At 34.0% G+C, this 13,872-nt stretch overlaps 1 protein-coding gene across 1 annotated transcript; it reads left to right on the top strand.

Moving 5' to 3' along the window:
• Positions 1-3,424: 3,424 nt before the first annotated feature.
• Positions 3,425-3,940, top strand: LOC149134023 (uncharacterized). The gene has a single exon (XM_089358117.1). It carries the CDS (start codon positions 3,425-3,427, stop codon positions 3,938-3,940), a length of 516 nt encoding a protein of 171 aa, XP_089214243.1.
• Positions 3,941-13,872: the final 9,932 nt, after the last annotated feature.

Below are 13,872 nucleotides of genomic sequence, written 5' to 3'. Positions count from 1 at the left end.
CCATGTTGTTTCTTACCACATATTCGCGCCTGCGTCAATATATATATATATATATATATATATATATATATATATATATATATATATATATGTATGTATGTATGTATGTATGTATATATGTATACTTATAAAACATAATCTTACTTTAATTTTTAAGCTTTTTTACAATTTTAATTCCAATTATATTCAATTAATTGGATTTTATTTACTCTGTTCTTTTTCCTCTAATTCCTCCTAACTCCGTCATTCCCTTCCTGCCCATATTCCATTGTCATTCTCTTTTTCCTCCTCTCCTTCTTTGTGTTTATTCTTAAAATGTCTGCCGTTTTATTAATGTTGTTGTTGCTCTTGTCATGACCATTATTATTAAGGCGGTGAGCGAGCCGAATGTTTAGCACGGCGGGCGAAATGCTTAACAGATATTCGCTTTTCAGACGAAAACGGTTGCGCGAATTACCTCCTTACTTGGGATGCATAAATAACTTGACCTTGGATACATAACTGAACCTTCAGATTATTATTTTGATTTTAAATAAATAGTATTGCTTTATATATGCGATTGACATCTTTAAAAAGGTTTCTGAATGTCAACTTCCGGTATTGACATTGCAACGGCAAATTTTTTTGTTTTCATTTGCGAAATCTCTAACTTTCTGTTTTAATGTTTTCGCATCAAGTTTTAATTCGCTACTTGCAAACAATTAAGATGAATTACTGAAAGAAATATTTACTAAGTTAACCCATTTAAATATTCGGTAGAAGATTGATTTTAACGAACTTTTATTCATACGATTTTCTCAGTCCATATTTATTTTATTCATTGTTTGCCATCTTCTCTCTCTCTTTCTCTCTATTTCCCTCTTTCTCACACACATACACACACACGCTGTCTCTCTAATATAAACATATACATATTCATTGTTTGATTTAGTTATTACACAAATATCACATATCACATTATAATTTTCCAATTCAGCATGGAGCGTCCCCAAAATATGGACATTCTTTCGCTTTAACCGAACATATATATATATATATATATATATATATATATATATATATATATATATATATATATATATATATATATGTATATATATAGTTTAGGGAAAATAACCAAGTTTCAAGAACTCATCGATGAAAATCCACTATCACATATAGAAAAATTAACAATTATATACGTTATATTTATCTTATATTTACTTTGCTTTATATTATACTAATTTATTGTGCTTTTAATTGTTAATTTTTCTATATGTGATAGTGGATTTTCATCGATGAGTTCTTGAAACTTGGTTATTTTCCCTAAAACTATATATTTTATATATATTTTATCTATAAACCACAATTTAATTTTAATTTTTTATAAATTGATTTTAATTGAGTTTTACCTGTAATTTTGGATGTTGTCCCTAATAATATTATATATATGTATGGGGATGTTTCTATGTGGCCTGCTTGTTTGTTGCACCTTGTTTACCATTTTTGTCCTTGTTCTATTGCCACGTCATGTACCCAGTTATGTATCTATATGTACATGTGGATGAACGTATATACATACATGTACATATATATGCATATACTCATATATTGTTTATTTATATATATATATATATATATATATATATATATATATATATATATATATATATATTTATGCATACAATTTTATATGTATGTGTGCGTGTTTGTGTGAGAGAGACACAGAGAAATAGACAGTGATGTCTAAGTGGCACTCTCTCTCTCTCTTGCACACGCACACGTACACACACACACATGCAGATATACATACAAAAAGATGTATGCTTATTTATTTATGTACGTACGTATACATGACAACACGCCCCTTCACCCGCTCTCTCTCTCTCTCTCGCGCGCGCTCTTTCTCTCTCGCACACACGTGCATTTCATGAGATGCTTGATAGTGTGTGTGTGTGTGTGTGTGCGTGTGTGTATGTGTGTGTGTGTGTGTGCGCGCTTGTTTGTGTGTATGAGCGCATGCTTGCGGCGTTCCACAATCACCATTTATTTCAATCAATCTTGCGAAGACATTCACGTACCTCATCTTTTTTTTTAATCCTTGCTTCCTAGAACAATGTACGAATGAGGCTTTTTGCCGCATCTTTAATTTTTCCATTCATGATGGACACCCACTTATCATTCATCTGAGTGTCCATCTCGAGAATGGCCTCAGGGTTGTCTTTACAAAAGCCTTGCTGCAAGCACTTTCTCCAAAAGAAACTACCCTTCCTGCTTTTATTTAAGATGTGGCAAGTAGATGAAGATGTAAGAAAACTACTTTATCCATAATTACCCATGTATTATACCTCGAGAAACAATAAATAGCGCAAGAGGAGACGTGGGGCTGACGCTCATGCAAGAGTTTACAGTTTCCATCCAAGCCACACAGAATACTTCTAATTACGGCTTCTTTTGCATGAAGTACGTGGTTCGAAGTCATTCCAAGATTCGCGGAGGGTAAATGGTCATGTCTGCGAAACTTATAGGAAAGCATGCAATCAACAAGATTATTTTAGAAAATGATGACCATTGGAACCTTGCATTGACTGAAGCAGTAATATGAGATTCTCAAGGAAGCTTAGCAGTCCCTTACAGCTTTAGAAGAAACAGCGTGAAATCAATCCACCACACAAACCAAGATATCAATCTTCAGTTCTCTGAAATAATTTTTAACCATGCACTGATTGAAATTGGGAATCAAGTTTTGGCCATCGGAGGCAGACATTTTTAATTGTCTGGCTGTGGACTGCCAAAAACAAACTGTAAATTTAGTGATTTAACTTCAAAAGATATAGCAAGACAGATAAATTATGCTACCATTCTCCAGGAGGGCGAGCAGCTGATTCTGCTTTTATATTACCGCTAAAGCTGGTCAAAAATGATAGTCAAATATGTAACATAAGCAAAGGCTCATCAGAAGTGTTGCGCCGATACCACTTGATCATTTGGGATGAATGCACCATGTTACATAGAGGTGCAAATGAAACTCTCGATAAGATCTTACAGGACATAAGAGACAACAATAAATCTATGGGATGAGTTACATTAGTTTTATCAGGTGATTTCATACAGACATTACCAGTCATTTCGTGACGAACAAGATCTGATGAAGTAAAGCATACCTATAGAATAAAGTACACAAATTCTCCTCCAATACTAACATGCGAGCTTTATTACATGTGCAGAACGATTTTTCAAACTGGCTCTCCCAATTAGGAAATGAGAATGAGGATATTTTGCTATCACGGTGAATTCCCCAGCTGAATTGAAAAGTAGGGTAATTCTAGACTTGACTAATAATTATAATTCACATGAATGGTTGTGTGAAAGGGTAATTCTTGCGCAAAAAAAATGATTAGCAAAGATTAACCATGAATTAATGAATAAGATTCCAAGAGTGATTATGGATTACAAATCAGTTGATTCTGTCCTTGAGGAAAATCAAGCTGTTCGTTACCCAACGGACTTGCTTAATTCTCTTGAGCCACCTGGAAATCCTCCACATAAACTTTTTCTGAAGGTAGGAGTCCTAATAATGCTTCTGAGAAACATAAATCCTCCTAAATTATACAATGGAATAAGGTTGATAGTGAAGACGTTATCACTTAATGTGATAGAAGCTACCATCACCACTGGATGTACCTCTGGGGAACAGGTTTTCAATCCAAGGATTGCAATCAAACTAACAGACACGCTATTTGAGCTCAGAAGAATACAATTTCCGGGCCGACTTAGCATCACAATTATTAATAAAGCTGAATGTCAAACTTTCAAATCTATTGGCTTGTACTTAATTGAGCCTTGCTTTTCTCATGGTCAACATTATGTTGGTTGCTCTAGGGTTAGTAGTTTGTCAGATTTACTCGTCAACGCTGCGAACCAGAAGCCCTTAAGTAATCCCTTAAATAACTCCTCCTGAATATATAGAGTCAAAATTAAAAGAAGAGTGCCATTTGTTATCTAGTGCACAATATTTGGACATCTCGTTTGTCTTCAACTGGTTAATAAATTTGTCAATCTACTTCATTTTGGTTAATATAGAAAGGATTGAGGTATGGCCTTAAAGGTGGGGACCCAGTTAGAATTTTCATCATGTGGAGTAGCTCATTCCGCTCAAATGGTCCATTTTGTTGTTAACAAACATGACATGTTCGGCTGGTAGTTTCTTCTAGGTAGGCATTGTTATTGAAGATTCATTTTCATTGAACAAGGAACTAAGACCTAACGTAGTACAATCTATTTCGAACACCAGTTTAGATATAATGTCTTCTTCTTTACCTGTTACTCAAAAACCATCTGTAATCTCAGTGCCAAACATTTGTGACAGTTCTTTAGACAGTGGTTTTCCAGAATTAACTGAGGAAGAGGACCAAACTCTTTTTATCTAATTTAGATTCAAATTCAATTTACTCTCGTAGAAAACCTAACATATTGTCGAGGATAACTTTACTACCAAACAAGATGGTTCTGAAAAGTCATCTATGTTTTCGACAAGCACAAGCATTGACATTCTTAAATCTGACTTTGGCAATTTATTTGATTTTCCACCTGCCTCTTGCAATAATCCAGATACCAACAAAGGTGATTTACATGACCAATTAAAAGCCAATGATTGTATTGAATCTATTTCCTGGGATGACTGTCATTTTATGTAGCTTAAATAATTAGAAAATCTCAATGTAGTGTTCTGAATGTGATGACATTATCCAAGATAAACATTTTACTTTCATGTTATATCCATACATCCATCCATGATTGAAGGAAAAAAATCCAGATATTTTTTCTTTATATCAAAATTTGATTGACTGCTTGTTATGAACAATTATAATTGTTCATAGCTTAGATTAAGTTAATAAGTCTGATGCAACCATAACATTTATGCTGTCTATCTACTTATTGATAAAGGGTCAGATTAGATTTCTTATCATGTTGGCCTGAAATGCTGGCTAAAGAGAAGACATGATAAACCAATCAGTTAAGATAACTTGTATATTTGTGTCAGTGTCTGTTGTTGGGGAGTAAGTTCTGATGTGGAGGAAGGAGTATGAAAGCATTCTTCAAAACACGTGACGAGTATTGCCTTCAAATTTATTTCTGTAACTTTTACAATTTCTAATAGTGATGGAATTCCTTTGCAAACATTCCTTGTTTAGAGGAAATTGAAGAAAATGTTGAAACTTTGAAGCTATAAGAAAAATTCATGTTAGAAAGTGAAGTTGAATATAATTATGTTGAAATAGTTATAATTCTGTATTATTCAAACACACTATGATATTCTAATGTAATTAACGAATACGATCTATTTCAATTTTTTTTTTCTATTATAAAGTGAGAAAAATATTTTACTGCAAAATGATACTATAGATATTTGTCTCTTTATGTTGTAAAGTATTTGGTTTTAATAGATAATTGTTGCATTGTAAAAATTTTTATGAATTAATTTCGCTGGTGATCTTATTGATTTGATCTTATTTATTGAGAATTTATTAATGGCTGGCAAGTTGTGTATGACAACGAAATGGGAATGGGTTATGTTTTTCTTGGGCTGCTATGATAAAGTCTTCTGTTTCTGATTTTAAGCCAGAAGACACTAACCATTAATGGGTAAGGGCTTTGTCAACATAGACACTATTAGCTCTCTCTGGGTATTTACCATTGAGTAGTTTTTCTTGCCATTTATCAGTAAGAATATATAAGGCAGCAGTTTTAGCACGGGTTTTCATACACTTAAATTTTGTCTGCGCTTGTTTCTAGTACATTTCATTCTGGAACTTGTTGCATTTGGAATTCACTTACATATTCCTTCACCTGTTTCTTTACTGAGCATGATGCTTTCTTGTTTTCATGCTTTACGACAGGTTTTAACATCTAGTCATCAGAGTTTTTCAGGTAGGTATCTAGACCAACTGTAGCAAACTTTATTGTTAATTCCAGTTGGAAAAGTATTCGGCCACCCTCTTTTCTTGACAGGTAAATTCGTTCTATATCTGCCTTAGAGTGATGCATTCTATGCATTGCAAACGATTTGTTTGTATTTCTCTCACGATTATATATTTCAGTAATTGACCAGTTAATGATATTGAACTGAAAGTCCCGATTAATATGGCTAAAGTATTCATTGCTTCGATCCGGTTTCTTGCATTCAACTCCGTCTTGGATGTTGCCCTTACCCTGCGATTACATTCTCTACTTATCCCATCCTTCATCACTATATTTTTGATTCCGTCCCCTTCAAATGCACCTAGGTATTTGTAGCTCTCTGCTGGTTCTAATTCATTTATGATATTCTGCTGCTCTGGATTAACATTGAATGTTTCTGTCATTTTACCTTTGATAAATGTAGCTTTTGAACATTTATTAAGGCCAAATAGCATCCTGATATCGTCACTGAAATTTTTAACAATTGCTAATAAGCCCTGTAGTTGTTGGTCACTTTTTGCAAAGAGCTTTAAATCAATCATCCATGCAAATGAGATGATTCATATTTTTATCAAACATTTTATAAACATATTGTACAACATTGAACAATTTCGATAAAGGTATTAAGGCTAGACAAAAGGGGAGTTGTGATAGTGATTCACCCTGGATAATGCCGTATGAAGCTCTTACATCTCCAGCATTAAGACATTCATTGTCACTGTTCGAAGTCAGTGTTGTTCTACATGATCTCATACTTACAGACAACGAGTCTCGCAGATTAGGTGCTATTTTATGCATTTCCAGACATTTCTTAATCCATCTTATGTGGTAGATTATCAAGTTGTTTTTTTTTATAGTCTATCCTTGCTCTTTTACTCTTTTACTTGTTTCAGTCATTTGACTGCGTCCATGCTGGAGCACTGCCTTTAGTTGAGCAAATCGACCCCAGGACTTATTGTTTGTAAGCCTAGTACTTATTCTATCGGTGTTTTTTGCCGAACCGCTAATTTACGGGAGCGTAAACACTCACACACACACACACACACACACACACACACACACACACACACACACACACACACACACACACACACACACACACACACACACATATATATATATATATATATATATATATATATACATACATATACATATATACGACAGGCTTCTTTTAGTTTCTGTCTACCAAATCAACTCACAATGCTTTGGTCGGCCCGAGGCTATAGTAAGAGACACCTGTCCAAAGTGCTATGCAGTGGGACTGAATCCGGAACCATGTGGCTGGTAAGTAAGCTACTTACCACACAGTCACTCCTGCGTCGTTTCTGACAATCTTCTAATTTCATCTTATTCATGATTAGCTGATATTTACAACATTAAAACCCACGTTTATATCCTTTTTTGCTCATTAGAGAATATGTCACTTTCTATTAAAAAGACTATATGTATATTCAGTCAAGACAACTAGATGTTAGTAATTTATATATGGGTCGATAATTTTTTGATTCATTTGTTTCTTCAGTTTTTGGAAGTAGAAATGTTACATCATTAACTAGCCAAGAGGAAACCATACTAGATTGTTGCTAAACATTGTTGTATAGATTTTTTAGCAGTTCATGGCTCTCTGGGAAAGCATTCAACCATTTGCTTGACTTCCTGAGAGCAGATCTTCAATCCTCTACCTTGATACTTTTGCTCTTCTAAGGAGTCTAAGTCAGTAGATATTCTATCATTCCAAGGTTTCTTTTTATTGTGTGTTCTTTCTACTGCCCAAATTTTATTCCAACATTCCTACATCGCTTTTGATGTGATAGACTTTGATGTAACTAGTATCTTCCTATCTTCCTGCAAATTGGTTACTTTTGAACATGTTGTCCTTGAAGAATCAAACGCACTTTTCATACTTTGCCATGCGGGAAGCTTTAGTACACACTTTTTGCTTGATGGTTTCTATGGTGGTATCAATATCAAATATGGTTTTCATACCATAGTTTTTTCTTTAACTTTCGGGTTTCTGTTGGTTTGACAATCTTGTGGAACTTAAAGTTTTTTAAACATTCTATGTCAGACCTAAGTAGCTGAATTTGGTGTTGAATACGCTCTTGCGAAGAAGGCTTTTTGTGGGAATGTTGTCGTTAATATATTCACTACATAGAATCGTTGAGATGTTCGCGGATGCATAGTACGGGTGGTTGAGATCCGTAACATCAACATCATTCGCTGAAATTATATCCTTAAGTGCATGGCAGATTTTACCAATTATTTTAAAGTTTGATTAGAATTGCGAATTTTTGGAGATTGCTCCGATCATTCATACTGGTTTCTTCAATATTTAGTCATCCAATCATAATTTGATTTTTTAGATCATGTAGTTCTGTTGGGTCAGTTTCAGTATGGCTTTCTTCATCTATTTGATATTAATCTGCCTGAATGTTTATAGCTGGTTCAGAAAGTATTTCACTTTACTTATCAGTTACATTAACTCTTTCAATCATTATTGCATTTTCATAAGCCCTGGGCTGATCTATAATTATTTCCTCTGTAATATCTTCTTTAAGTGCAACTTCGTTCCCTTTGTCCCTTACTGAATGTTTAACTTGTTCAATCTCTAATTCAGTTAGTAATTTCTTATTGTTAATATTTCTTCCGATGTTGGCAAGTGTGTTACTGTCTATGTAGAGTCTTACTTTAAGGTGTTTCTGTCTCCAGATTAACTAAATTTCTACAGTATTAGGTTTATTTGTGGAGAAATGTATGGCATGATAGAAGGCCGTAAAAACTTTTTATTATCTTCCTTAGACCATTTTTCATTCTTTTCTTTTGGTTATTTGGTGACGAACAAGGATGGCCATCTGCTGGAATATTGCATTCTGTTGTGGGTTACTTCCAGCTCCTGTGTTTCGGTAATATTTGAACCAGTAGTTAATTTTTCGGACTGACTCTGGTTCATCAGTCGACTACCCGATCCTTGGTATGCGGGTGACGACGGATACGGTTTGTATTTTTCTTTGTTATAATTGATTCATACCGAGCTTGGACGTTGACATTAGGGGACGAATCTGTCTGTTTAGGGTTAATTTCTTGAGACAACACCGCCTCCTTATTCTCTGCTTGTAAACATTGCCCGTAACGTAAATTCTTCAGGCTAACAGATCCATTTTCGCCTGAAATTTTACCTGTTGATAGATTTATCTGCGGACATAAATGTTTGTCGTGTTTATAAACTTATGAATAGTTCACTCTGTCTGTGTCCGTTCAAAAAAGGGAAAATTGTTTTGCTTTGTTTTGATTTTTGGTTTTGGTTCGTTTGTGATAGTGTTTTCAGGTGCCTGTATGTGTCTCCTGTAAATTTCACGTAGTTGTGTAAACATTGGGATGTATGTATAGTCCTATGGGCATTAAAATGTATATATGATCGTGTATACATTCGAGTGTATGCGTAATTACTGAATTTATGTACTTACTGTTTTGTTCCATTTATATTTTATGATTTGTAAACTTTGCGATGTTGATTTTGCGTGTGTGTTTCGCACACGTTTCACTGAGACATCCTGCATAGGAGAAATTGTGCTTTGTATTGCAGTAGAATTTCATTTTTGTGATTATTTTTGTTAAAAGACCGCTTCCTTCAAGTCTTCCACAGGTTTCTTTATCCCATTCTACTGATGTTCTTAGATTAGATTTGTTTTTTGAATGGAGAGTCCGGTGTAGCCATTATTATTGTATGAAATCTCACAGCTTATTTTCCTGGGTATAATGGAAAGTGTCGGCTTTACACTGCCAGTAGACTAATGTGACACTTGTTTGTTGATCCTGGCTCAAGAATCTTGCGAAGAATTCTTGCATTTCCAAGCTATGATGATATTTTAAAGTATTCTACTTTCACACTTACGCCGATCCTTTTTCGGGTATCTTGGAAGTTGAAGGCTGATAATTCCAACTGCACTAATTACTATCGGTATCACCTCTACACTCCTCATTGGCCGCAACTTTCGTATTTCTCTCTACAAATAGCCATATTTGCTTTTTCTTTTCTTTTCCCACATTGATCCTGTTATCAACGGTTTCCAATGACTGGTCGCGGGATCAGCACTGGATCATTGCTTCCCACAAGATTTTGCAATTCTCATTCTCTGTAACTCTCTCGGAGATTGCTCATACAACATCTTTACACTTTGTAGGCAGTGATTTTCACATAGCTGCCAATGGATCATTCTTGGCATTATTATTATTATTAATATTATTATTATTATTAAAATTAAAAGAAGAATGCCATTTGCTATCTTGTGAACAATATTTCGACGTCTCGCGTGTCTTCCACTGGTTCAAAAAAGAAATTTGTCAATCTACTTCATTTTGGTTAATATAGAAAGGATTGAGGTAACTCCTCCTGAAGATATAGAGTCAAAATTAAAAGAAGAGTGCCATTTGCTATCTTGTGAACAATATTTCGACATCTCGCGTGTCTTCCACTGGTTCAAAAAATAAATTTGTCAATCTACTTCATTTTGGTTAATATAGAAAGGATTGAGGTAACTCCTCCTGAAGATATAGAGTCAAAATTAAAAGAAGAGTGCCATTTGCTATCTTGTGAACAATATTTCGACATCTCGCGTGTCTTCCACTGGTTCAAAAAATAAATTTGTCAATCTACTTCATTTTGGTTAATATAGAAAGGATTGAGGTAACTCCTCCTGAAGATATAGAGTCAAAATTAAAAGAAGAGTGCCCTTTGCTAACTTGTGAACAATGTCTCGACATCTCGCGTGTCTTCCACTGGTTCAAAAAATAAATTTGTCAATCTACTTCATTTTGGTTAATATAGAAAGGATTGAGATAACTCCTCCTGAAGATATAGAGTTGTACAATATGTTTATAAAATGTTTGATAAAAATATGAATCATGTCATTTACATGGATGATTGATTTAAAGCTCTTTGCAAAAAGTGACCAACAACTACAGCACTCTTCTTTTAATTTTGACTCTATATCTTCAGGAGGAGTTACCTCAATCCTTTCTATATTAACCAAAATGAAGTAGATTGACAAATTTATTTTTTGAACCAGTGGAAGACACGCGAGATTTCGAAATATTGTTCACAAGATAGCAAATGGCACTCTTCTTTTAATTTTGACTCTACATCTTCAGGAGGAGTTACCTCAATCCTTTCTATATTAAACAAAATGAAGTAGATTGACAAATTTATTTTTTGAACCAGTGGAAGACACGCGAGATGTCGAAATATTGTTCACAAGATAGCAAATGGCACTCTTCTTTTAATTTTGACTCTATATCTTCAGGAGGAGTTACCTCAATCCTTTCTATATTAACCAAAATGAAGTAGATTGACAAATTTATTTTTTGAACCAGTGGAAGACACGCGAGATGTCGAAATATTGTTCACAAGATAGCAAATGGCACTCTTCTTTTAATTTTGACTCTATATCTTCAGGAGGAGTTACCTCAATCCTTTCTATATTAACCAAAATGAAGTAGATTGACAAATTTATTTTTTGAACCAGTGGAAGACATGCGAGATGTCGAAATATTGTTCACAAGATAGCAAATGGCACTCTTCTTTCAATTTTGACTCTATATCTTCAGGAGGAGTTACCTCAATCCTTTCTATATTAACCAAAATGAAGTAGATTGACAAATTTATTTTTTGAACCAGTGGAAGACACGCGAGATGTCGAAATATTGTTCACAAGATAGCAAATGGCACTCTTCTTTTAATTTTGACTCTATATCTTCAGGAGGAGTTACCTCAATCCTTTCTATATTATTATTATTATTATTATTATTATTATTATTATTATTATTATTATTATTATTATTATTATTATTATTATTATTAGTATTATTACTATTGATATTATTATTATTATTATAAATCAGTAGTTTTAGTTTTATAGCGTGCTTTCACTTCACTACCGAGCGCAGCTCTGTGTGCCTTGGGTCTGTGCTGTGGTTTGCTGTGATGCTCTTATGGTTACTGTACTAAAAGTGTTTTGCGTAGGATGTGTGCAGTGCCCAATAGTGCAATTTACTGTATGTTATATATATTTGTAAGTCCTGGTGTTTATTTTATGTAATTGTCTGAATATTTTTTTATCATACCTAATGCGCCTACTATGATAAGAATTGTTTCTGTTTTTAGATTCCACATTCGAGTTACCTCTATTTCCAGGTCTTTGTATTTTGAAAGTTTCTCCATTTCTTTTAGGGAAACGTTGTCATCTGCTGGTATTGATCCATCAATTAGAAAGCATTTTTTTCCTTCAGATCTCTGACAAGTATATCTGGCCTATTGGCTTAATTTCTGTCTCTGTGTATTGGCACATCCCAGAGTATGGTTGCTTTCTCGTTTTGTGTGACCCTTTCTGGCGTGTGCCTATTTTATAATAATAATAATAATAATAATAATAATTATTATTATTATTATTATTATTATTATTATTATTATTATTATTATTATGCATTATGAATTCAGAATTGATTTCCCAATTAAAGAATGAATTGTGATTCAGTTGAAGAATAAATTGAATTTAGAATAACAGATTTCTATACAATATATATCGCGATTTTCTTCCAATATATAGGGAACACTTTCATTCCCGGGCAACACGGGAGTCTCTGGTAGTATATACATGCATACACACACACGCACACGCACGCACACGCACACACACACACACACACACACACACACACACACACACACACATATATATATATATATGTGTGTGTGTGTGTGTAGTAAAGGCAGTCGTGACATCAAAGTGGCTGTTGAACGTTACTACTAGCTTAATATCAGGCAGTTTCCTCATCAGCTGGTTATCGGTGTGACTCTTCACCTTTTTACATACAATATATTGTTAGCAGGGGCCGGGTCCATCGCCTAAACCCTCTAACAGATATTAGGATCGCGAGACTGATCCTGTTTCAAGCAATTTAATTTATCCTCAGTCGCGAGCGCCTGTATAACAGAGCGATAGCTAGAGTCCGCTAACACTAAGAATATATTGTAATCCAAGTCACCATCGGTCACCGATTTGCAACGAACAAAATAGCGAATGGTATACAAGTACTTGCAGAACATTGTTTATTAGATGAAAATCATAGTTATTTTCAAAGTGGAATTATTAAAAGTAAACAGACATATCACGATATATAGAAATGAATAAATCTAAACAAAGAACCCCCAATAAGGTTACACTGTAGTTTATTTTCCGTGTTTTGAAAGTATATTCTGATGCCTGAATGAATTGATACAGATAGAGAAAATTCGTAAAGGAAATAAGTGGAAAAAGATTGGTACAGGTACATGTAGATATGTACATTCATGAGAGCGACACTACGGGTATTTTTAAATAGATATATGTATGCACACATATTGAACAATGTTTGGTTTCACAATGAAGTGAACGGAATCATCAATAGTATGTATGCATGTATGTGAGTTCACAAATGGGCATCAGTATGTAATAGTGTAAACACACACACACACACACACACACGCATACACATACATGCACACACATACACACACACAAATACATAACATTTACAATCTATATATATAAAAGAGAGTTTGTATTTGTGTGTATGCGCATGTTCCTTATGCATTCGAAAACTGAGTTGCCTATTTTGACGTATGGTGTATCAAACGATTCAGTTATCTTAGGCTTACCAAATAAACTTTATTTTTATTTGCATATTTTCTACGTTGCCTCAAAAACCAGCTTTAGTTATTTGATGGACAATGCTCTACAACGCGCAGGTTTCATTAAAAATTGAAAACAGTTGCATACCTTCAATTTGAAACAAAATTACAAAGTGTTGAATTACGAGAGTAACGATGTGTATATAATGAAAGTAATATTTGTCCAAATTAGTCACATGCGTATTACAATATAGAAAGCTGCT

Source organism: Octopus bimaculoides, chromosome 9 (genome assembly GCF_046866305.1).
Source record: "Octopus bimaculoides isolate indiv1 chromosome 9, ASM4686630v1, whole genome shotgun sequence".
NCBI lineage: Eukaryota > Metazoa > Mollusca > Cephalopoda > Octopoda > Octopodidae > Octopus > Octopus bimaculoides.
This window is presented reverse-complemented; position numbering and strand designations above follow the sequence as displayed.